This window comes from Trachinotus anak, unplaced genomic scaffold, assembly GCF_046630095.1.
Source record: "Trachinotus anak isolate AG129_WGS33_773 ecotype Australia unplaced genomic scaffold, CSIRO_AGI_Tana_v1 ptg000016l, whole genome shotgun sequence".
Taxonomy (NCBI): Eukaryota; Metazoa; Chordata; class Actinopteri; order Carangiformes; family Carangidae; genus Trachinotus; species Trachinotus anak.
In genome coordinates, this window is record NW_027273867.1 from 9,165,865 (window position 1) to 9,191,734 (window position 25,870).

At 40.8% G+C, this 25,870-nt stretch overlaps 1 protein-coding gene across 1 annotated transcript in view; it reads left to right on the forward strand.

The window, feature by feature from the left end:
• Window positions 1–25,870, forward strand: part of csmd2 (CUB and Sushi multiple domains 2) — a 229,383-nt gene that overhangs the window by 119,357 nt on the left and 84,156 nt on the right. The window contains exons 13-26 of the mRNA XM_071499949.1: window positions 4,003–4,185; window positions 5,870–6,060; window positions 6,271–6,406; window positions 8,680–8,874; window positions 11,107–11,245; window positions 12,670–12,857; window positions 13,676–13,864; window positions 14,438–14,554; window positions 15,279–15,494; window positions 16,337–16,525; window positions 17,948–18,117; window positions 18,249–18,405; window positions 18,600–18,791; window positions 24,077–24,203. Of these exons, the coding sequence (XP_071356050.1) occupies window positions 4,003–4,185; window positions 5,870–6,060; window positions 6,271–6,406; window positions 8,680–8,874; window positions 11,107–11,245; window positions 12,670–12,857; window positions 13,676–13,864; window positions 14,438–14,554; window positions 15,279–15,494; window positions 16,337–16,525; window positions 17,948–18,117; window positions 18,249–18,405; window positions 18,600–18,791; window positions 24,077–24,203 (2,389 nt within the window). The remainder of the gene's footprint in view (window positions 1–4,002; window positions 4,186–5,869; window positions 6,061–6,270; window positions 6,407–8,679; window positions 8,875–11,106; window positions 11,246–12,669; window positions 12,858–13,675; window positions 13,865–14,437; window positions 14,555–15,278; window positions 15,495–16,336; window positions 16,526–17,947; window positions 18,118–18,248; window positions 18,406–18,599; window positions 18,792–24,076; window positions 24,204–25,870) is intronic.

The following is a 25,870-nucleotide window of genomic DNA, read 5'->3' on the forward strand; positions in this document are numbered from 1 at the left end:
AATGAAACACAGTCCCAAGTGATATCTTTAAAAAAAACACACACACAATGGAGCGCTGCAGGTGAGCAAGGAAGTGAGTTGTCAGTTACATGGCAACTTTTGTTATGGCAGGAGAATAAAGGCACTTACTTTTGGTAAGATAAACTGGTGAAACACAGTCAGTGCTATTAATGCAGCCAACCTCAGATAAATGATGCATTTGTCCTATCCCCTAACCCAAATGTGTATCTATGTGTGTTTGGTTGCACACTTGTGAGCTTTAACAAATGTGAATTAATATGTGTACGTGCCTGCTTGCATGTGTGACGGCAAGAAGAGACGGAAATGAGAGCCAGTGGGAAGTTTATGAATCTGTACGTATGTGCTCTATAGTCGGTGTGTATTTTTGTGAGTTTGCCTCTCAGAAGCACAGCGAATCTTCTCCCTTGCCCACAGATGCTTATTTTTCATCAGTAAAAATAACAGAGAAAGTGGAGCAGCGTGCTGAACCAATGTGTAATTAAAACAATGAGTTCTACTTAATGAAGGGGAAGAAACGCTTTGAACCACTTCACCTCCCAGATTGGAGCACCCAAAATCTAATTTGCATTCTCAATTACTTGTATTTTAAGCCCGATCATCAAGTGTAATTGCAAACACAGTCATGCCAGTACACACACTCCCACTTTCCCCATGCATGTGAGTGTGGGTTGCAGACACTCTGGAGTGTCCTCAATCTCTCAGCTGAGATTCTAATGCTTGCTAACAAAATTGGTGATAATGCTCATTTGTAAGTCGACACCCAACTATAATAGTGCTTTAGTACTGACTCTGAATGTGTGTAATTTGAAACATTTAGATGTATATACACCCATATGCACATGCATGCACCAACAGGACTGGCTAAACACTGAGGGCAGAGAGGTCATGTCTTTTATGTTATTTTCTTCAGTATGAGTGTGAGAGTGCAGATGTAACATCCATTGACACGCTGCATGCGATATATACAAATAAACTTGTTATGCCGTCCATGGCCTTGGGAGATTGCAGTTTAGTTGTTCACAGTAATGTGAGTTTAGGTCCCATTACAATGCTTGGATTACTCTGGAATGTCAAGCAGTTGGACACAACAAATATGTGATAATCTTTCCCTTATTCATGAAAATCAAATGCTGTTTCATTCATCCCTGCCTCTGCGAATGTTGCGTATGTGATCATCTTATACCCAACATACACCGAGAGACACACATATGCATAAACGCAGACAAACATGAGCTATGAAACACATGTACTCACTAATGTAAACACACACTTCAAAGAGCGTGCTCATTTCCTGCCTCCATTTTCCCTAAAGGTCTAATTGTGGGGACCCATGAGGCAGAGATGCCTTATATGAGAAAAGCACTGAAGGGACTTTGGGTTCTTCAGTGAGTCTATTGCAGAGACAAACAAGTGATTGTATGATTGTGTGTGTGTGTTTATGCATGGGTTTTTGTGTTTGTCAGATAGCTGCTTTGTCCTTCTAGATGCAGGTTCTTTCAGATCTTATGGTCATTTCTTCCTTAATTTTCTCAGACTCACCTTAAAAAATCACTTTCAGCATTCTCCCTTTTAAAGGTGACTTCCACAGAAGATCAATGTGTTGTCTTGTGAATGAGGGAGCCTCAGGATAGCCATACATCCAACCAACAGTGAGCTCTAAATATGTGTTCTAAATGATGATCATCATTAGGGCTGACTATGGATTTATACCCAGCATCACCCCTGGTGCGATTTAAAATCGTATTAGGCCCTGCCATCATTTCCTGGATGGATGAGCTTATTCGCTCTGTGTCCCCCCCCCCCATCCGGATGCCTCAATAGGATGCCTCAGCATTCCCATCTGCAATCTGCATCCTCGCAAAAGTAAAAAAAAAAAAAAAAAAGAGTGAGTGAAAGAAAGAGACGTGCATAAATCTTGCCATAATGAAATTGGCGTGTGTGATTTTAAGGGAGAAGGGTGGTCATAGAGGTGTGTATTTGTGTGTGTGCCTGAAAGTGCTCACGTCAGCTTCCAAGGCAAGTGAGAACGTTAGTCACACAGTAAAGGGAGGAATGCATTTTCGGGAGGAGAGGGAGGGAGGGAGAAAGAAAGGAGGGACAGATAATAGAGACGTTTGCAAGATTAGTGAGTATCTTTTTTTTTTGGGGGGGGGGGGATAAAGACACAGTAAAGGTTACTTAGTGGCAAGGAAAATGATAGTAAAATTAAATGCATGACGAGACAATAGGAAAATCACATTGCTTTTAATGTCATGAAGTAGAGAAGCTAGTCTGTCCTGTCAGCCCACAATGAACTCTTCACTGAGTCATTTATTGCTAATGTCTTTTCACTAATGTGGATGAAGTCTTAGCTAAGGCTCCAGACTGTCTTTGCAAAATTTCAACATACCAAGGAGCCACTGAAGTAAGGGCCAGACCCGTGGCAGTCCACAGCTGCAGATGCATTACCCAACCTACTTTACTGTTAAGGACATGTGAACATAATGGCGAGCACTCTCAGATTGCTGTTTACCTGAGAGGTGTTACAGAGCTGGACAGGTGCACACAGCACCTGACTTCTCACATCATGCACATCTGGTCAAAACACAAGCTATAATACTATGCTGACCTAAAACAAGCATGATAGTGGAACATTTTTTCTCTCTTTAGTTCAAGTATTTTTTCATACTTGTCGCAGCACCATTTTGACATATGTCAGAAGTTATAGTTTTTAATGGAAGTAACTACAAATTGTGTCAGGAAGTTAAAATAAAAAATTACAGCTATAGGAGAAATTAAGAAGTGGTGACAGCCATCCCAAGGCTGAGCTGTGAGAACAAAAACTTGATCTATTTCTAACAGACACTAGATCTGTTCACTCACTCATATAATGTTTTATAATATCCCTAAAAGACTATCAAGGTACAAGAGGTAAATAACACTGTTTTGGTGTTGTTTGTTGTCTGTTTCCACATAGTTGATGTCGTTATACTAACCAAGGTTAAACAAATCCTGGATTTGACACTTCATTTGAGCATTCAGATATTAAATGAATATTGAGGGGAAAGAAAAAAATCATCCATATTTTCCAAAATCTCAGTGTGCCTTTTAATTGTTGGCACAGATAATCTAGAGCACATCCTATTCTTCATGTAATGCGCCCTTCAATGTTTCCTACAAGTGAAGAATTAATTTTGCTATTCTATACAGAGGGAAGGGGGGTGTTTGGTGGGTGGGGGATTGTGCTGTGATGGTGTTCTAGTTGCAGAACAGCACTGCATTTGAATGATTTTTTTTCCAGGTTATATGATTTCACATGCATGCACTGTTCTTGCGGTTTTCCTGAGCTAGTAAAAGAAATAAATGAGAAATGCAAATGTCAAAATTGATATATAAATACATGAAGGAATGAATTTTGAGGGGTTGTCCTAGGATTTTTGTCCTATCACATAGGGTCAAACAAAAATCAGTACTACACAGATCTTTATGTTAACAAGCTGAACTTAGACTTGCCTGAAACTGGAATTAATGAGAAAGAGCAGCACTTGTTTTTTTTTTAATTTAATATGAGATCCTGCATCTCCATATCACTTATTATCTCTCTAGTTGCATCGTCAATATCTGCTGGAGGCTACAGTCAGTCATGACCTTGGGTTGAGATGTCTCTCTCTCTTTCTCTCTCTCTCTATCTTTTCAGGAAAACTAGAGAAAATCAGCTTCTCATGTTCTACAGGGCTGCCATGGTTTCCCATGGTGCTAAACAATACTATTTTTTTCATTTGATTTAATATGCAGGTTAAAGCGAGGACAGACAGTGAGGTGGATTGTAATTAAATTGTGACCTTTAAATTATATCTCTGCTATGACACCAGGTAATAAAAATAGGTCTATATTTGTCTAACCCACACTGCTGTTTCTCTGCTTGTGGAGATAATAACTTATTATCAATGTCAGTTTTGCATAGTGAATATTCTGCATAACATGTTTGTCTTGCCTACACAGAAATTGACCAAGGCAGTTGTGGAGATCCTGGAGTCCCAGCTTATGGCAAGCGGGAGGGGACAGGTTTCCGTCATGGAGACAGGCTGTACTTTGAGTGTCTGCCTGCCTTTGAGCTGGTTGGGAAGAAGAACATCACCTGTCAGAAGAACAACCAGTGGTCAGCTAAGAAGCCCAGCTGTGTCTGTACGTTCTTTGATTCCTTATGCTGTTCAGAGTCTACATACACCACGTGCACGCATGTGCATGTGTACAACACTACTCACATGGGTGTATGTTAGTGCAGATGAGCGCAGGGAGAGCCGCATAATAAATGGTCAGATTATCCCTACAGTTTGCTGAGCAGAGGCTGCGGATTGTGAAACAATAGGAGGGCTTATTAGCTAATTAGCGCCATGAAAGACAAACACAGAGAGTGAGAGAGTTTAGAGGATGAGGGGGGAAAGGAAGAGAGCTGACCATGCAGATAATGCCTGCTGTTGTATTATTGATAACATAATAGGGTGGACAAAAAGCTGCAGTGTGTAGATAAACATCACCAAGCTGACTGACAGAGGTTGCTGGCACAAGAGTCAATTTGGCTACATAATAAAGGGAAACAGTGTTTATTTAGTTAACATTTAACAAACTGCTTTAGTCATGTACACGCAATGCAGCATGCTGGTCTTTGTCATTGAAGGAGATAATGTTAATAAGATGATATGCTTTCCTAAATGTACAGTTCATTGCCTAATTGTTTGTGTGCATTAGGTATTAGATATTTATTTAGATCCCATTTATTCAAGTGAACACAGTGATTGTGGCTTTTCAAAGTGACCCTAATTTAAACTGACCAATCCTGACCTTCACCAACTCTTAGTTCCTAAAGTTAACCTTACAGATCTCCCTCTAGCATTTCCCCAGCATTGAACTGACCTATCCTTAATTATGGTGTTGATGCAGAGTATCACTATTGCATTGCACTAGGCAGAAAACCCTCACAATCTTACATTACACCAAACCAGGTATAGTTGTCAGGATTAGTCCAGGAAATTGTCCCATTGACACCATAAAAAAGCCAGCCTACTTCAATGTTGTAAACTCAGTTTTTGAGGAATCATGCCCTGACAATCAGTACATCACAGTAACCGGAAGCTTGAGCAATTGACAAAGTAAAGAGGGTGGTCCAGGTTATGACACAGAATTCTTAAACTTTGTCAAAACCCATTTAAACTAGGCAGCGTAGATATAATGTGCAGAATGACTCTGCATGGCCTATTTCTCATCCCCAAATTATTTGCAAATCAATTAAGGTGGACAGTTAAGAAATTTGGAAACCTCTCAAGAACCGCTGCTTTGTGTCAGAATCGAGATCAAACAGCAGTGGTCTGCCATTTTCACATGGCTCCTAACCCAAGCACATGCCTGCACCACCGTGAACAAAGCAGAAATTGTGGGCTGCCTTTGCAATGAACACAACATCTGCCCAGTAGCATCAAGGTATTGTGCTGTTGCCCTCAGCACATCGTTGGAACAACTGGGATGATGTGTTGCCAGGAGTCAGGGAGGGAAATGAGACTGTTTTTTCATTTTCATTGCCAACTCATTTTTTTTTCACTAGACATTGACAGGAAAGAATGATTTTTGTAGTTAGACATTTGAAAAAGTCTGAAATATGAATTCTTCCCTGGTCTGTTAGATATCTACAGTATACGTGGGATGTGAGGTAGATCTTGACAGATTCAATAAAATGAACCCAATCTTATTGTCTTGTAGTCAGCAAAAGTAGATTGAACTTGTACCATGTTTTCAGCCTCCTAAACAATACTCATTTTTATGTTACTTTTGTTTCATTTCTGTCTCTCCCCCTCTCTCTTCATCACTCCTGTAGTTTCCTGTTTCTTCAACTTTACCACTCCATCTGGGGTGCTGCTGTCTCCCAACTACCCCCAGGAGTACGGAAACAATATGCACTGCGTGTGGCTGATCATAACCAACCCTGAGAGCCGAATCAATCTGGCCTTCAATGATCTCAGCATGGAGAAGCAATTTGACTTCCTCTCGATCAAAGACGGGGGAAAGGTAGTGTTGAATTATAAGTTACTTTGACTCGCTCTTTGTGCAACTTCATATATTGACCTGTCTTTGAGTAACTGAGCTTGTCTGCATAATTATGCACAACCTTTCTCTGACCGTCATTGGACTTTCTGGTCATTTTATCTCTGACTTGTCTCCTGTTTTAGTTCATGATACCTTTGGTCCCCTAAGAAAATCTTTATCTGTCTTTGTCAGGCGGAGTCTCCCATCCTGGGCACCTTCTCTGGTGACATCGTGCCTCCTCCTATAACAACAAGTGCCCATGTGGCACGACTGGAGTTCCTGACTGACCACACCTACACAGACAGAGGCTTTAACATCACATTTACAAGTAGGTATTGAATGCTACGTCAGAGGAGATGAAGGGAAGTCTTTAAAGCTTATCACAAAAGCCTGCACTGACTGGATGTTTTGTATTCTAGATTGTTTGTGAATGTGTGTGTGTGTGTGTGTGTGTGTGTGTGTGTGTGTGTGTGTGTGTGTGTGTGTGTGTGTGTGTGTGTGTGTGTGTGTGTGTGTGTGTGTGTGTGTGTGTGTGTGTGTGTGTGTGTGTGTGTGTGTGTGTGTGTGTGTGTGTGAATGCAATAGGCCTCATGATTCATTTGTCATATCTATGTGCCTGTCTCCCATAGCCTGCATTAACTCTTCCAAACATCAACAACACATTCCTTACACACTCACATGCACAGTCGCATAGAGAAATGACAAAAGCCCTGTCTTTATTGCCTAAATAGAGACTTGACATTTAAATAAAACCCAAACAAAGATGCAGCATCCTGCCTTACCTGACAGATACATTGCGGCAGTGCTCATTATATTCTATTCTTGGGTAGCTGCTGACTTCTGAGGAAATTCCAGATGGGTTTTATACTCTAACGCTGTACATGTTGGCTGCATGCTGGTAAGCCCATTTCATGGATATACTGTACCGTGAGGGGTTGGCAACGGTGTTACTGCATTCACCGCATATGCACTATTGTGTAATGAGCCTGATCTTTGCATTTTTCCACATCCCAAAATAAATATCCCCATACAAAGTGTCTAACCCTGAACTTATAAAGCTACAAAGCTTTTTATAGTTAAAGTCCCGTAAAGATGTTTGTTTCAGGACTTAAGGACTTAATGCAGTGTGATTAGTCGCAGTGACTCACTTTCACACAAGCAGTAATATGTTATTTTTACTTCTCACCCTGAGTCTACCACAGTACTATACAGGAACACTCTGGTGTTAAACAACTGAGAACATGCTGTTGGTATTAATTAGTTATTGTGCCATGGACTCATCACAAACTGCAAATAAAAGCTTCCACAAAAACGTAATTTAAGTTTGTAACAAACATCAGCAAGCTCTCTTTAGAGTTTGATGGTCATTATTGTAGCAGTGGGGTCTAACTTGACATAAGAATATTTAGACAGAATCTGTAACACAGCAGTAATATTTTCTCAGTGGTGGCTGGTATTTCTAATTAAAATGTACTCTGAAGTCTGAGTCTGTGTCCTGCTCTGAGCTCTTGAAACCACTTCTACTGCAGCTAAAATATTATCTCTCAGCCTACCCAGAATGCTTTTGGCTCAAGCTCATTTGCAGCCATGTCATCAACCCAACCCAGGTGCCTCTGTGAAGCCACAATGTGGACAACACATGGTGGCTAATGCATTAATTAGCAAGTTAGATGAATAAATAAATAACCAATGCAGTGCGGTGAATGAATGTCAAGAGCAGTTAATTGGAGATGACGGTTAGTTCTAGAGAACAGTGTCATCTAACTGCAGGAGTGTTTTTTAGGGGGTTGTGGGACAGAGCAGACAACTTCCATCATTCATGTTAATTAAGGACATGCCAAAACTGTATTGAGGGGATTTTTGGCACGTTAATAAATAAGATGATTGTGATGGATGAGGTGTGGCTGGCACTCTGTTTGGGTCCAATGGATAAAGAAGAGGGATTCATCAACACCTACATGTGTCACCTACCCACCACGTGTGTGTACAAGAGTGAGAGCGAGAGAGTAAGTGGGAGAGATAGTGGCACAGGTGATGTATTTGTTTACATGCTTTGTTCCAGGGTTATGCCTCTTCTTGTGTGACTGTGTGGCCTTTCTAACGGGTGCCTACTCATTGAGAAAACTGATAGATAAAGTTTTTGAGGATGTATGAAAGACAATTTTCCTCGTTTGTTTGCTCCGGGTATCGTTCGACAGCGTCATCTGGCACTGATGATCTGCATACGGTGTGGCTTCCCGCCCGCTAGAATTACTGCAGCAGGGTGAATCGATATAACTCACTAAGTGAAACTAATTTCTTCTTGTTTAATGCTGGCAATGCTTATCGCTGACAGTAGAGAGAAAAAAGTTTTGTCGAGAAACTTTTGTAATTATTTTAGAATCTCCATGGAAATTAGCATTTTCGTGCCGAATGTGTAATATGTGACGAGGATTAATACCAGCAGAATTACATGTGATCTATTCTTTTTCTTGTGTTTTCAAGCAAAGTGCCACTTTGTTTCTTAATTTCTTTCAAAACATTCAATCAACATTTTCCATTCATCCCTATCTCTGTCTTCTCCTCCATGCTAACCCCATCTTCTCTCTGCATTTCCCATAGCGTTTCGCCACAACGAGTGCCCAGACCCAGGTGTTCCTGTTAATGGGAAGCGATTTGGTGAGAGTCTTCAGCTGGGCAGCTCCATCTCATTCCTGTGTGAAGAGGGCTTCGTTAAGACCCATGGCTCTCAAACCATCTCCTGCATTCTGAAGGACGGCAACGTGGTGTGGGATAACGCTGTTCCCCGTTGTGAAGGTAGGTAAGGGAGGGGTTACCTTGGGTGACAGCTGTCTTACAAGATGTTTGTATCTAACCTGAACATTTTGGCTGCACCTTTCAGTAATGTTTCATCAGCTGCTCAGGACACATATTAGTGTATGAGACATCCTTAGATGTACTGACACATTTTTTAGAATTAGTTGTAAATACTAACTAGTCTACGAGTGGGCCTTTATTCCATATTTGTTATTTTGCAGTTATATATTGATACAGTATTTATGCTCATGTTGGCATAGTTACAGCTTTTTCCAAAGGTTTGCAAACCCCTGAGTAAATTATGTATTTTATTGACTTTTCAAGTGAAAAGAAGTAAATTCAACCTCTGCAGCAAAGAGCACTCTGTTACTTTTTATTTCATCAACTCAAAAACAGAACAAAAATTAAACTAATGGTGGCTTGTGCAAGAAGATCTGAAAATGAAGCTAACTGACGTCTACAAAGCAGGAGACGCTATAAAAAGATTTCAAACCACTTCTAGCCTTAAATTTCCACTGGTCCGAAATGTCATTAAGAAATGGCAGTTATGGGGAACTGTGGAAGTCGAGACAAGATCTGGACAACTAAGAAATCTTTCTGCGCGTCTGCTGGGAGAGAAAGGCAAAGCAAAAACATCATATGACTGCAAAGCAGCTGCAGGAAGGTTCAGCCAACACAGGCTGTGTGCAGTGTGAAGAAAGACTCATTTTAATTTTTGCTGCAGAGGTTGTAATTACTTCTTTTCACTCCTAAAATCATCAAAATGTGTAATTTGCCATCGGTGCCCAAACTTTTGCACACAACTGCAGCTGTGTGGCTCAAACACCCCCCCCCCCCCCCCCCCCCCCCCCCCAAAAAAAAAACAAAAAACAAAAAACACCAGGATAAACATGCAGAGGAGTTAATTCATTTAGAGGCCGATGTGTATTGTTTCTTTTGAAAGCATTTGTTCTGTGATCTATCACCTCATCAACTGGGTGCCCACTGCGTTATAGCTCATATACAACTGTTATAGACTGACAAAATGGCAATGTGTTTGTTTTAATGTTCACTCTAGCTACTAATGCAACATCTCTGCATCTGGAAAATTGTTTTCCCTGCACAGCCCGGACTGGTGTTGCTAGAAAAGTTGCACCAGAAATCAGTGAAAATTGACTTGCTGCTTCTCTGAAGTGCATTAGTTCTAATTCTTTTACAACTGATGCAGATATAATTAATAAATAATTAAAAATGCCCGAAGATTTTACATCAAGGATCACTGAGATCTGAATTGAGGCCAGTGGTGAAATAGAAGCTTTGTTCTTTGAAGTATCTGATGCGGCAGAGATGCTGTGCTTACATACAGATTGCTGAACCATCCATTTACCCCTCTCTGACTCAGTAGTCAATAAACTATTTCCAGCAAACCATAATAGCCTCATATAGCTGGCAAAGCTAAGATAAAGCAAGGGTTTAACCATCTAAGGTTAACAGGACACCAGCAGCGCAGCACATTCAGTGCAGACCTGGCTAGAAGTCTAAGGCGCCTAATCAGGTTCACTATTCATGATACGCAAAGGAAAAACCATTATTGAAACATGTCACTTCCCCCCTGTGTGCCACAGCAGCTTTGTATTCCTCTGAGACCATCTATCATACCCCTGCGTTTGTAGTGTAATGCGTTTTATAGATGTCCTTCAGTATGCTGAGTTGGCTGATTAAATCATTCCACTTCAAATGGAGCGAGGAGCTGGCACTGTAACTAAGCTCCTCCACCGTGCCTGTGCGTTCTGGTTAAGGATAGGCAGTTAAAGAGATGCATGGCAAAGTGAGCAGTAACAGAGATGAGGGGCAGGGGAGGGGGGGGGGTTGATGTACTCAAGTGTCTTTTGTGCTAGTGATCAGAGATGTTCCGTTTTCTCCGTTTGATGGGAACGAAAGCAGCGACCCTTTGTTGGAGGGGTTTGATGACAGATTTATAGACGACAGCGTTGGGAAGGAAGCACACAGGTTCACTTGGATACATCATGTATGCGCTTGCGGTCATGCACACTCACACACCTGTACAATAACAGGCATGTTCTCAGGAGGAACAGTTAACCTTGAAGCGAGCTGTCACCAATTTACATTAGATGGACCCTGGTAGTAAAAGAAATGAGATGAACCCCAGCTGATGCATTGGATCATCTATGGATATTGTCATATATCAGCTGTTTTTTTTTTTCTCCCCTCCATTTCTTCTCTCTCCGTTAGCCCCATGTGGAGGAGATCTGAAGGCTCCCAGTGGGATCATCCTCTCCCCTGGCTGGCCAGAGCTCTATAAGGAGGCCCTTAACTGTGAATGGATCATTGAGGCCCCTCCAGGCTACCCCATCAAGATTATCTTCGACAAGTGAGTCACCCAGATAGCTACCTTTTTTCTTCTGAGAGCAAGTTTTTCCTGCTTTTTACCTCCTTCAAATTTCTCACTCGTCTCTCTGCGTTCTATCACTTCCTTTAATCTTTTTTTTGTCTGTCTCTCCTCACTTGGGGGTAATGCATTAGACCTAATGCACATCAACACACAGCCTCTACTAGGATAACACTATGTTTTATTTAGCACGCACCCATAAGTATTCTATCCTTTCATTTGATACCCCACTCCCTGTAGATCTGCAGATATCCTTTCAGTTTATACACACACCTGCACATCCACACACACAAAGAAACCCTGCCAAGACCTGCAAGTATGTCAATGTACATGCACATGTAAATGGAGATGGTCTGTCAAGGGGAACCGGAGAGATGGGAGAGGAGCTAATTTGTCGTGATGTTTGAGAGCGGGGAAGACAGAGACACACAGTCGCAGGATCAAACGCCACATTAGCGTTTCACTAAGGCTTATCCTTGCGAGCCCATCTCATCCTCGTCGCCGCCACGATAGCATGCCATGCAAAATGAGCACCATGCAAAATGAATGCAACATGTTTGTTGCTCTTTAATTTTTATGTAACATCAATAAAACATCACAAACCGCTTCATTTAGATGACATGGTTCTGAAACTAAGCAATTTATTCATGGCTTTGAAGATGAAGTGGCTGTGGAAACAAAGACGGAAACACAAAACAACAAGTGCGTGCGCACATACACACACACACACATACACATACACACAAACACACGCCACACAGATGCACTCACCAAAGCATGCCTGATGTCTCAGGATTTTTTCCAAAACTCCATGTGTGCAAATTTTAAAATTATTTTAACCGTCATGGTTTCAGTATGTTGGTTAAAAGATAAAAAGTTCACATTGCACTGAGCAAGAACCCCATGAGGTGAATTTTGACAGCGGCCTGTTTCAAAAAACTTTTGTAGCCAAATCAACAAATAATAATATAGTAATTGTGAGCTGACTTGATATTAAAAGTCAGAGACTTTTTTACTTTTGTCAAAAGCTTGTTTAAATGAGTGTTAGTTCAGCTGAATAAGCTTCACTCAAGCTTCAATCTCTTTTGTAGGATTTTAATTGAGGCCAAATGTCAAAAAATAAATTATAAATGAAATTATTTTTTATTTTATTTATTTTTTTTGGATCCGTCCAGTTTTCAGTTGGTTTTATAATTGGTTGATATGCAGATTTTTTGGTTCGTTTTCTTATCAATCCCAAATCTCACTTTGCGTTGCCCATTTGTCCAAAACCAGATAAGCCTACTTTGAGGCCCTGGGGCAAAAATGAACGGTACGCTGCTATTGACTACACATCCTTATCATTTCAGGTGATGTTTTAGTAGTGCAGACTCTGTGAATAAAAATGTCTTGTTTCCTGTGCTCAGGTTCCGCACTGAGGTCAACTATGACGTCCTTGAGGTGCGTGATGGACGATTCCCATCTTCACCTCTGATTGGCAGTTACCAAGGCACCCAGGTTCCCCAGTTCCTCATCAGCACCTCCAACTTCCTGTACCTCCTCTTCTCTACTGACAAGAGCCACTCTGACATTGGCTTCAGAATTCGCTATGAAAGTAAGGATTTGGAGTTAAACCTGCACCCAAAGACACAGGATAAAACAAGAGCTCATGCTCCCATGCTCACAGACCCCAGTAGAAATGAATCCATCACATACAGACCAAATCAGAGACAGAGACACCTTAAGCCTTGTTCAACTTACGAGTAAAGAGCTTCAGTCGTGGCTGTAAGTACAGTATCCGCAGGCTCTCGATTTCACCATGAAGCCATTCTTATTAGAACACCTATAATTAGAAAGTAAATGGGATGAGATTATTCTGTCAGATATCCCTGCCTTGACACACAGTGCCATGCGCAGAATTTCATATACACTGCCACATGCGCGCACGCACACACACACACACACACACACACACACACACACACACACACACACACACACACACACACACACACTTTCCCCACACACCAGTCTTCACTCATCCTGTAATTCAATCGTTAAAACAATCTTGCCAACATTTCTACCTGCTCAGCTCACACTGGTAACATTTTGCACTTTCTCTGTGAATCTCTTCAGTAATTCACTTTGAGTGCTGCTCGGTTACAAACAATGCCAAGTGCTGTGGCAAAGATCTCTGAAACTTCTCATTGGTTCATTCCTCTTGATGATAAAAGATGTGCGCGTAAATTGTTTATTAAAGCTGCCTTGAAAATGCAAACTACCTTTTAGCATTCATTGACCTGCACTTGACCTATTGATAACAGGATGAAAGCTTAATTACACTGCAAGCAGGTGGATTTTCTGTTTATGTGTCAGTGTATCTTTGATCATGTGTTTATTCTCATTCACTTCTTTTATACCCTCCCTCTCTAGCCTTGCAGTTACAGTCGGATCACTGCGTGGACCCTGGTATACCTGTCAACGGACAGCGGCATGGCAACGACTTCTACGTGGGCGCTTTGGTGACCTTCAGCTGTGAAGCCGGGTACACACTTAGTGACACAGAGCCTTTAGAATGTGAACCCAATTTTCAGTGGAGCCGCCCCCTGCCTAGCTGTGATGGTAGGTTCCATATAATATTGACCTAGAAATGAACAGTCGCCTGCCAGATTTTCTCCTATTCATAAATGGGATTAAAGCTGAATTCATTGTTGTATGTTGTTGCAGATGAAACATGAGGAATCGTTTTGAGCACTTTGATTCATACTGCATCACATTTAATTGCTATATATTTCTGACTTATTATAAAATCCATATAAGATGGTAGTTTTTCTTTCTTGTTTTAGAAGCTTTTGAAGTTTCTTGCTCATTTCTTCATAAATGTTTTATATGTACGACAGTGAGCTTACGCTTTGATGTTACCCTTTTTCCTCATCTATAAATGCTTTTATATTTAAGTACAGTATTGATTTCTGCCCACCCTGTAATGATATTGATGATAGAACTCCCTTTTATGCTGTTTTGAAGGGCATTTCGTGTAAAATGCATTTTACCACATTGTAAATGCACAGACGAGTTTTGTCTTTTTTTTTCAGGAAATTTTATCCCTGTCTTCTTTGCCCTCTCTGAATTCATCTCTCTGCTCTTTTCTCATTTCTCTCCCTCATCCATCTCCTGCGTGTTTCCATCCGCCAGCATTGTGCGGAGGTTATATCCAGGGCAACATTGGCACAATCCTGTCACCTGGCTTTCCAGACTTTTACCCACACAACCTAAACTGCACGTGGATAATCGAGACCTCCCATGGCAAAGGTTAGCAGAGAAATTCCGTGTCAACACATGCAGCAGTCAAATTCAATTTCCCCTACAATGTCATTTCCCCCTACTGTGTGGCCTTTTTATTTTGCCGAACAAGCTGTCTCTGGATGACTGGAGTGCTGAGAGGCTGGCCTAGGGCTACAGCGCCACAGGATGACTCTCCAGTCACGTCACCTTTGGTAGACCGCTCACATCAAATTGACACAGCCTTATTTGCAGATGCTCGCTCTGCGCGGGTGTAATGTGTTTGATAGGTCGTAGGGGAGGAAGACAGGGAATTGATGCGGTCTGCATTATGAAACTTTTGTTTCACATGAATCCAAAGACTCCAGCTTGAAACTGTTGAAGCTTTGTCTCCAATAAATTTGAAGATTTGTTGTTGTTTTTTGTTCCTTAACTGCAAATTCCAACTTGCAGGAATGTATTATTTGTACATGTATATTAATATTGTCAGGGAGCTGCAATTATACAGCACTTTTCTAGTCTTGGAGCCCACTCAAACTGTTTACAATACATGCCACATTCACCCATTCACATACACATACTTACATCACACCCCTACACTGATGAAACAGCCACCAGGGCCACTTTGGGGTTCAGTATCGAATCACAAATCTTCTGATTGGAGGACGACCTGTTCTACCTCCAGCTGTGACGAAGACCACAAAGACTCCAAAGTGAAAAACAAGCACTGGATCTGTCTTCCTCTCTTATTCAGGTGTCCAGTTCACCTTCCACACCTTCCACCTGGAGAGCCCTCACGACCATTTGTTGGTGACAGAGAACGGCAGCTTCTCTCAGCCCCTGTGGAGACTGACGGGCTCCACGCTGCCTCCGCCTCTCAGCGCAGGCCTGTTTGGAAATTATACGGCTCAGATCCGCTTCCTCTCCGACTTCTCTGTTTCCTACGAGGGATTCAACATCACTTTCTCCGGTGAGAATGGATTTAGTAACTCAAAATACGGAGGGGGGGGGAAGAGGGTCAGCTGAAAGTGCTGGTCACAGTGCTGAGCCACGCTCATCATTTAGAAGAGACTGAGACTAAGAGTGAACAGCTCTGTTTCAATAGGTTATTGACACAGACAGTAATGCAGGGTTAGGAGGAGGCTACCACCTATAATCAAAGTATGTCTTCTCGAAATATGTAATTACATGCACTTGAGAGGGAAAACTGAAATGGTTAACATCAAGAGAATTAATTTATTTTAGTATCAAGCACAGATGGCCCTTTACCTATTGATAGCATCATTTCACCTCCTTTTGCTCTCACAGCCTCTTGATGTGAGCACCTGGACAGAGTAAAAAGAATATTAAAATATTTAATAAACTATCACTGACAGTTTAAAAAAACCACATACAACCCTCCTCAAAAAATATCTAGCTTTACAGGAGAGATTAAAAGCACTGGCTAAATGGACGGCAGGTTAAATATTTTTGAGATTTCATGACTTACAGTGGCCCCTCAGAGGCACATGATGGTTGAATCATTTTAATTAATGACATTTGGTCTTGTGATTTTTCCATGTGAAGTTTGATTTAGATGGGATTCATGGGTTTACCCTCTAAATTATGTGTGCAAAAATTTCAAAGCAGGCTAGAAGTCATTTTATGTATGTTAAATTTACACTTTCACACATTTACACATCAAAGGAAGCTGCATCAATGGTGTGATATTGTCTGGGTAAAGATAACAAAAAAAATAACCAACAACAAAAAAAACAACAGTTATTAACAGTACATTCACACCTTTATGTTTTATTCTTTCTGTTTTTACAGAGTATGATTTGGAGCCATGTGAGGACCCTGGAATCCCTCCCTACAGCACCAGGAAGGGCCTGCAGTACGGTGTGGGCGACGCCCTCATCTTCTCCTGTTTCCCAGGTTACCGACTGGAAGGTCCGGCGAGGGTGGTGTGCTTAGGGGGCAGGAGGCGGGTTTGGAGTTCCCCTCTGCCAAGGTGTGTTGGTAGGTGGTCACATGCTTTATTTTGGCTTTTGTCACCCCTTCCCCCCCGTAATCCCTTCACAATGCCATCCCACCACACCAGCCCCCTCACATACACCCACTCATTAAGAAATGTACCAAACTGTCGCTCACGTTGGTAGACGAGACATTTCCCTTCCAATTCTCCTCATTATCATCTCTTCATCCACCCACGTTTTGTCTCTTCATTGGATAGCTTCCCAGAAACAGCCTTTTTGACTTTGCCCAAATTATATAGAGCAGCAGCTCTAATGAGGATGACATTAAGGAGCTCAAATATGTTAATTATTGATGCGGCTCGTTGCTCGTGCCTGGAAAACATGACGGGTCAAACTGCAAAGATTTAGGTCAATGTGTTGATTCTATGATGCACCAAACCTTAACAACTGCATTTGTGTGTTGCTATGAATACTAATTTCATCCTGATAGTCCTAATGATATGTAAAGCACAGACTATGATGATGAACTATTTGTGTTTTTTTTACATACTAAAGCACAGTTTAACAGTTTAACGGCCTAATTACTTCATGGGGGTATTTCTACCGCTTCTGCACAGTTTTCTTGTTTCTAAACTTAGGAAGTAATTTGTACACATTAAGATTTTGAGACTGTATTGAAAACAAGTAATTATAATTTAATACATACACATTTGGTGTAGTCATATTTATTTTGTTTACCCACACCAAATATATCTGATTGGTGTCTAAATGTTTGTTTTTCAGTGTTTACGCATGTGTGAAGAAGGTCAAGCAATTTCCTGACAAAAATGTGTGAACATTTACTTGGCTGCCTCTTTGGCACCTGGTTAGCTTTCTGTAGCTCGTATCTCTTGGTCGTTTTTGCCTCCAGCTATATGCAGATCTGCGGACAACGACAGTGTCGGCACATTTTCTAACTTTCATACTTCTACTATATTCCCCCTTGCTTTAGAAACTTGATACTTCTCCACATACCAAACAGTCCCATCACCTCTCCTCATCTTACTTCGCTGCATTCATAAAGTTCAAATTCTTGTGGTCATTTAAATTCTAGTGGCTATTTTTCTATAGAATATGTCCTCTCCCTTTTTTCACTCTCTCACTGATGTGATTCTGAAAAGGCATTTTCAAAGAGAGCTGAAATTACAGTTAATCATATTCAGATTGCAGTGTGATTAGGATGATGCCACTCAACATTCAGGTATAGTCAGTGACCATATTCTTCTGCCCATCACCTCTCCCATCTCCCTATGCATGACAGCACCAATAAATAGACTCAAGTTTCAAACATATAGCGATTGACATGTCCTCTGCTCTCTCCAACACCACCTCCGTCTCCCTTCCTATTTCCTCCTCTCTCTCTCTCTCTCTCTCTCTCTCTCTCTCTCTCTCTTTCTATCTCTCTGCTCCCTCTATTTTTCTCTAGCTGAATGCGGCTCATCCGTGACTGGCATGCAAGGGGTGCTGCTCTCACCCAACTACCCCGGTTACTACGGCAACAACCACGAGTGCATCTACTCCATCCAGACGCAGCCTGGCAAAGGCATCCAGCTACGAGCACGAGACTTCAGACTGGAGGAGGATGACATGCTCAAAGTGAGGGGCTGGAGGGAGTTGTACCCTCCCCTTGTGTGTGTATAGTGCTTCGTTAGAATATCTGTATGCGCACAGATGATCATCTTAATTCAGATGCTTCCTCCCACTTTCTCTCTCTCTCTACCTGTCAGGTCTTTGACGGCAGCAGTAATAAGGCTCGTCTGCTGGGGGTGTTTACAGGCAGCGAGCTGCTAGACACAACCCTGAACTCCACCTCCAGCTCCATGTGGCTGGAGTTCATCAGCAATGCAGATAACACCAGTAAAGGCTTTGAACTGCACTTCACTAGTGAGTAAAACACACACCTACTTTACCTTTCATTTAATATTTACATAGTAGTATTGTTTGTATATGCTTCTATCCCATTTTCTAACCGTTGTTGTTGCCTCTGTCACATAAAAATCCCATTTATACTTTCTTCATCAACACCCTCCTAATCCTTGTACTTGCACCTCCCTCGCCTTTCCCTCTCTCTCTTCAAGGTTTCGAGCTGGTGAAATGTGAGGATCCAGGTGTTCCCCAGTTTGGCTACAAGAGGGAGGACAAAGGTCATTTTGCAGGAAGCAGCGTGTCATATAGCTGTGACCCAGGCTACACTCTGAAAGGTCCTGAGGTGCTCACCTGCCTGAGGGGGGAAAGGAGGGCTTGGGACAGCCCCCTCCCACTTTGCATTGGTGAGTCAGAGGCTCCTCTCATACAGTATGAATGCTGATTAAGTGTGAGTGTACTGCTGGCTGAACTAATGTTTTATTTGATAATATTACTTTGGATTTTGCTGATTAGGTGTTGTGCCTTGCATTATGTTACTTTAATTTCTTGTGTCATTACTGCATTGTGTTATGTTTGGAGTGCACAGTTCCTGTAATGAAATAAAGTTAAAGTACAGAAGTACTGTCAGCGAAATGTAATTAAAGTATTAAAAGTAAGTCTTTCTGAATGTTTCATTATTACATATATTATTACATAATATTATTGGATGATTATTATGATGCATTAACATGTGAGCAGCAATTTAACCTTGTAACTGACCAAGTTGTAGCTAAAGAGCTTACATGCTGTTGGTAGTTTAATCATAAACAACTCATCAAATGTTGTAAGCCAGTGTATTTTGTCTAAAAAATCTCGATGTCAAACTCAAAGCTAAAGCTGTCAAAGGAATGTGGTGAAGCAAAAGTGTTGAACAGCATAAAATGGAAATTCTCCAGTGAAGTGCTTCAAATTTGTATTTAAGTGCAGTACATGATTAAATGTACTGTAATGTCATGGTAATTTTCAGCACTGGTTATCAGGTACCTTATGGGATATTATTGCATTTCATGTTATGTTATTCTGCTCTGTCCTGCCATACATCAGTGTGTTATAACCTTACATCATTGTTTTTTACATTATACTGTGTTATAATTTTAAGATAATGTAAATTAGCATTGTGTTGTATCACATTGTAATACAATAGCAGTGGCTGCTTTACTGTCTGGCACATGGCTAATCCAAACCAGTTTTATTTTTTTTAGCTGGAAAATATGTCTGACCTAATTCCTCATCCTAATTCCTATGTGAATATGCATTTGCAGATTTATGAAAGCTATGTGGTTTGTGTTTGCGCTGCTATTTAGGGGCATCCATTTGGTTTCTTTCCCAGCACCTTAAGCAGTACATTATCTCAAATGATTATGCTGTATTTAGCTCCTCATATTCATATTGCATCATGATTGCAAATTCCCCCTTTTTAACTAAAATAAGACTTCCCCCATATTGCCAACACACCTGAGCACATAGACAAGTATATCCACCTGAATGTATATTTGTAGAGTTCACCTCCAGTTCACCTGTCACTCGCTGCCAGCTGACGTAAACATAGTATGCATCATTTTCAAAACTCTGAAACTGATACACCTTAATACACATAGAGCCAGTCGATATGGTGTCATGGTAACAAACCTTCCAACTATTTATTGGCTCTTCTCCTCGGTGAGATTTTTGATAGAGTTGCCAGAAACTCAGTAAGGAAAACAGGCAGAATGGCGTTCTTTGACACCAGCCAAGGTGATTAGAATAATATTACTTGGCTCCCTTTTCAACGCAAACCGACAGGTAATTTCATGTCTGGGTATAAACAACATTTAGCATTCTCTATATCTCTGAACACGTTTGTCCTCCCCGTGCCCCTTTCACTGCAGATGATAGCCTAACAGCCAGAGTGAATTTGGGAGCAGATGAGGGACTGCTTCTGTTAGTAATGGTAGGATTACTTTGCAGCAGCAGGGACACACAGATGAGAAGCGTATAGTGAGCAGGGCAGGAAGGAGAATGAAACTGAGATGAAAACAACGGGGAGAGTTCATATCCTGAAAGTCACTGAAGGGGGGGAGTGACTGCAAGGTTGAATCCCTGAGTAGCTCTAAATTGGACACTGAGTCGTATTTTATTGGCACTTAATATAAAGATACATATCCAATGTATATACTTGCATTTGAATGTTTTTTATAAGAAACACACGTTCCTACACATTAATGTCCAACTGACAGAACGTCGTTTCTGTGTGTTGCTCAAGGAAAATGTTTGTCAAGTGTGTCTGTTTGATTTGTAGATATTTCATTTCCATATATTGCAAAGCATGTCTTGCATTAAGACAATATGATCACCCATACCCATGTTAATTCCTTGTACTTTAAGCTACTTTGAGTAGTGGGTGAGACAAAAAGTGAGGCAGACCCTAGGACGATTTCAGAAAGATGTATGGGGAGACATAGATTGAAGGGGTAGTGTAACTGAAGGAGTTTCACTGCCATGGTTGCATTGAGCCGTAGTGTCTTAGGTCGCAAGGCTGTAAGAAAGAGATGGCTTTCTCTTACTGTGATAGATCACCGTCTTCCCCTTTCACTCCATGAAACAGTAAGTTTTCATCAACAAGAAAAGGACACAGAGAGAAAAAGCTTGCAGAGACTTAAACCTCAACCTGAATGTAAAGATTAATATGGTTTTCAGACAGTGAAATCAAAACTGACAGTCAAATAGTCAAATTAGTTTCTGCAGCCAGGCATATCCTCTATTTACATTATGCATGTATGTGTATGGATGTAATGTTTGGTGTGTTATGCTTTGACAGCAAAAAATGATCAGAGGCCAACTCTGGTGATTATTGCTCTTTAAATGTTTAATGCAAGATGGAATATATGCTACTACACTAGAATTTAAATTTGCACTTATTTAAAATTGGGACACCACCTTTATTTCAAGAAAAATGTACAAGCTAAAATAATCAGTCTTGGAATCAGAAGTAGTAAACTCTCAATACAGGGATCTCTGTCTCTGCTTTAAAAGAATACACACGACCATGACTTGACAATAAATGAGGATATTTATGTTAAGCTAAAGGTCAGTGAGTGACTGAAGCTACTGAATAAATGAGGCATTAATAATGAACCAAAAAAAAAAGAAGTCGGAATTAAACAGATGAATAAAACTGTCTGGCAAGAGTGAAATGGAATATGTGGTTAAGAATTATCAGAGAATGGCAGAGCACTAGAGGTATAATCAGCTTCTCTAGGACTAAAATAAGAATTCAGATCACTGTCCGACATCAACTCTTATCACAGAACAGAAATAAAGTCTGTCTGCTTTTGCAGCATTGTCTCTGAGTTGAACCTCTTTTCAGCTGGACCCCAAGTGGTTGTTTCTGTGTTGGCTTCACTTGTGGCTCACCCAGGGAGGTGAAGCTGTCTGGGATGCAGTGGTTGCCTAGCAACGAGGGTCAGATAGCACGGTTTTTCAGATGATCTGGTGACCTCACTCCAGGGTTGATGGAGCAGGGTTTTGAGGCTGGTGATGACTCTTGCCAGCAGCCAGAAGTTTGTAGGCAGGTTTGCTGGCTTCTTGGTCTGTTGTTGTCAGATATGACTCAGCATTTCATAGCTTGGCCATTTTATATCTTACAGACATGGGAGTTGAGCTAATTGTCATATAACATTTACTGAGTAATATTAACTGGCTTACAAAATAGTTTCACAGCAAGGATGATCCCAAAAGGTCGTAAAGTGGTTTCATGCCCTGCCGCTAATTTTATTATTATGTCAAAACATCGGCTGCACCACGTTTTAGATGGGTGTTTCTATCAGTAGCCTTTGTTAATTCTGTCACTTTTACTGCGAGAGGTGAGAAGGCCATTTGACAGATCTTGATGGTTTCTGAAAAGGTCTACATATACCCACCGTTAGTGCAAAGGAGAGAGACAAGGAGAAAAAGAGAAGAGAAACAAAGGAAAGACTGATCTGCAAACATAAGGAGAGACTTTTGTTGATGATAGTACGTTTATGTCTGATGTGTTTCCCTCTATGTAAGTCTATATTTTGTTAATTTACTTAGTTCCTTAGTTATTTCTTGCCAGTCTTGTTTGTGTGTGTCCCCTGATGTTGCTGTGTTTGAGTACAGAGTCTACTTGTCACAGATGGATTTCACAACCATCGTCATCACCATCATCATCAGTATGATTCCTAGACCTCCGTTTTCTTCCTGTTTGAAGGAGCTATTTTCCTCTCAGGGGAAGGAAAAGGAACAAGAACACTTTTACCCTCCTCTTGTCAGTTGAGATGGCCTCAAAAATGTGAGCAAAAACACTTCAAATCTGATGTTGCTGGAGAACATTTTCTCTTTTTTTCATTCACTTTTTGGATAAGGATAGGAGGTGGTAATTGAAGGGGGGCTGAAAATTGCTTTTCAGTCACAGAGCGTTTCTGATGGCAATTCATTACCCAAAGCTGAAAAAAAAAAACACTCCATTCTTCCCACTGTTTTTGACATAATTTTTTGGCCTCTGGTTTTGATGCTGTTGTTTCAGAGATGTGTGTTTGTTTTTGTTGTCAGTTTTTTTTGAGAGACAACAGCTTAGGTGGTGTATGTGCTCTGTACCTCAGGGGGGGCTTGTTGAACTGTGATCTGATACTAGAACCATCATACTTACTGCTACCACTACAACACACCCGTAAGCATCCTCAGTGGCATTTCTCTGGTGATCTATTGCCTACAATAGATACTAAGATATCAGTGATGCTTCCATTACAGCAATCATGTATCTGTCCTGTACCCACATACTATATATTGGTGATGTCATGACAACCGATACCTCAGTACCAAGTCATTGCCAAGATTCTGGAAATTCTGCCAGTACATGTTTTTCTACAGTACTGAAGGTACCATAGATGTTATGTTCTGGTACTAGAGATGGGACTCTTCCTGCACTGATGAGGACAGTATGATAACCTTGTAAGTGTTCTAGTCTCACATTAAACAAGAAGAGAGGAAGAAGGCAGGCACCAGCAGGCAGCAACATATCTGCCATGACTTGTGTAAATCAATTTAAACCACTGCTTTCACACGGATTACATGGAGCTGTGTTTTCTGTTGTGGTATCAAATTTGGTATCGAGAATTGATACTGACTGTCAAATTTCTGATATCATGACATCCCTACTATATATACTTGCATATCAGTCAAAGGTTCTTCCTTAAAGTTACTCTGAACTTGTTGACTGAACAACACAACATTCAATATGTCAGACCCTAGTCCATCAGCTTTCAAAGGCAACAAGATGAGATCATGGTTGAGATGGTGGATTGCCTTTGCTGAGCCAAGAAGATACATAGTATATTGAGTTGGCTGCTCTCCCTACTATCATTCAAATTGCAAATAAGATGATGAAGCACATCACATTTGAGTGTATGACTGCTATGTCAATAATTAATAATGATGAGAGGAAACTAATGTGAGGCACTTTACTGGAAGTGGGATGATGTAGTCCCTGGTATGTTCAGTATGTTAACCTTGCTTGATCCTTTTATTAATTTGACTTTCAGAACGTCGATGAGCTCGTACTTATTTTGCACTTTTTTTATTTTTTATAACTCCTGCTTATTGTTCACCTTCTTAAATCTAAATGTCTTTCCTGTTTTCCTCCTCTTTCTAGCGGAGTGTGGGGGCACCCTCAAGGATGAGCCTTCTGGTCGTATCCTGTCTCCGGGCTATCCAGCTCCCTATGAGCACAACCTGCACTGTATGTGGACCATTGAGGCCGCCCCGGGAAGCACTATTAGGTCTGAGCAACACTCTTTCCTTTTTCATGCTTTCTAGTTTTCTGATTACATTGTTCTTTCCCAGGCTTTCTTTCAATCCACCACCTTTCAATATACTTCCAATTTAGCCCCCCTTTTGCAGTGGTATTCATCACTTTCACAGGCTTCTGTGTAATCAATCTTCAGTGAGCTGCTGTTGGCCAATAGCTGTGTTACTACTGGGTGAGGGGAAATGCCACCTCAAAGCCTCCAGGTTTTAGACTAGACCAAAGAAAGTCAAGTGTTTCAAGTCAATTATGGCTTACAGATGGATGCACGTTGTTTCCTTTACATTCATGAATTTGATTAAGTGTAAGCAAGAAAAATCCTGTAATGGTTTTGGCCCAGGGTTTTGGTTGATACCTTTCTAGCCAATTTAATCTACTTGAGCTTTTGCTCTAGCACTGTATTTATTTGCTGTTCATATACACACATATATATAAATATATATATGTATATATATATATGTGTGTGTGTGTGTGTGTGTGTGTGTGTGTTGTGAAATATATAGATAGGTATTAGATTAGATATTTTCTCCATAATTTCTACATCAATCTTGATGCCCTGCCTTTGTGAATCAGCGGATGAGGGTTGGGTTTATAGTGGCATTAGGACGAAGCAGCCCAGATGTCTCTTTCCAAACTGTGGCGCGGATCCCTAGATGGTTCTAAGTCTGGGGAATGATGCCCGTCCATCCTATTTTCATGAATGTTATATCTAAGTTAGCCTTGCAGGAATTTCTGTACTGTGTTCACCTGTACTCAAGAATTAAGTGATTAGATTGGTTGACTAATAATTGTGGTTACAAACCAACCAATCAGAACATGGCTGCAAATTGACCAATCAGAAAAAGGCTACAAACGATCATTTAGATTAAGGCAACAAATCTATCAGAATGTGGCTACAAACCAACCAATCAGAACGCAGCTATACATCAACCAATCAGAATAAGGCTACTTAAGCGAATCCCTTCAAATTTGGCACAAACGTTAATTTGGACTAAGGGACAAACTGATTCAATTTTGCAGGCCAAAGGTCAAGGTCACCGCACAAAATAAATTTTAGCCATAACTCAAGAATTCACTTTGCAATTATGACAAAGTTTTGCACAAATGGTTAATATTTTATATGACTCTTGATAAACAGCGATGTAACCTGAGTGGTGGAGGCATACAACCACAAGGTGGTAATTCTGGTATCGGCTCCTTACAACAGAACATCCATTAATAGACTAAAATATTTGTTTGGTTAGATGTTGGATATTTAGAACACTGTTAATTTGCCAGTGTTACTTTATTTGGTAAATTGTCAGTCATTTAATTAAATACTATAATTGTGGTGTTAATGAAAGAACTTGCTTTTCTTTACCTCACCTCTTCTCACCCAGATCCAACCAACAATCTAAACCCTTGTTACCCTTGTCCTTCCCCTTCCAAAGAAAACATCCAACTTGATAGCTGTATACATATAAGATAATTCAAGGCTTTTAAAAGTGCAGTATGACAACTTTTAACAAGATGGTGTCCTTGTGGATATTGAAGGTTTAACCCTGGTGGTTTTAGCATTATTCTGTATCCATTAAGCTACTTAGGACTGAAGACATGTTAAGACCAATGTCAGTCATACATCATCATGCTTATAAAAACTAC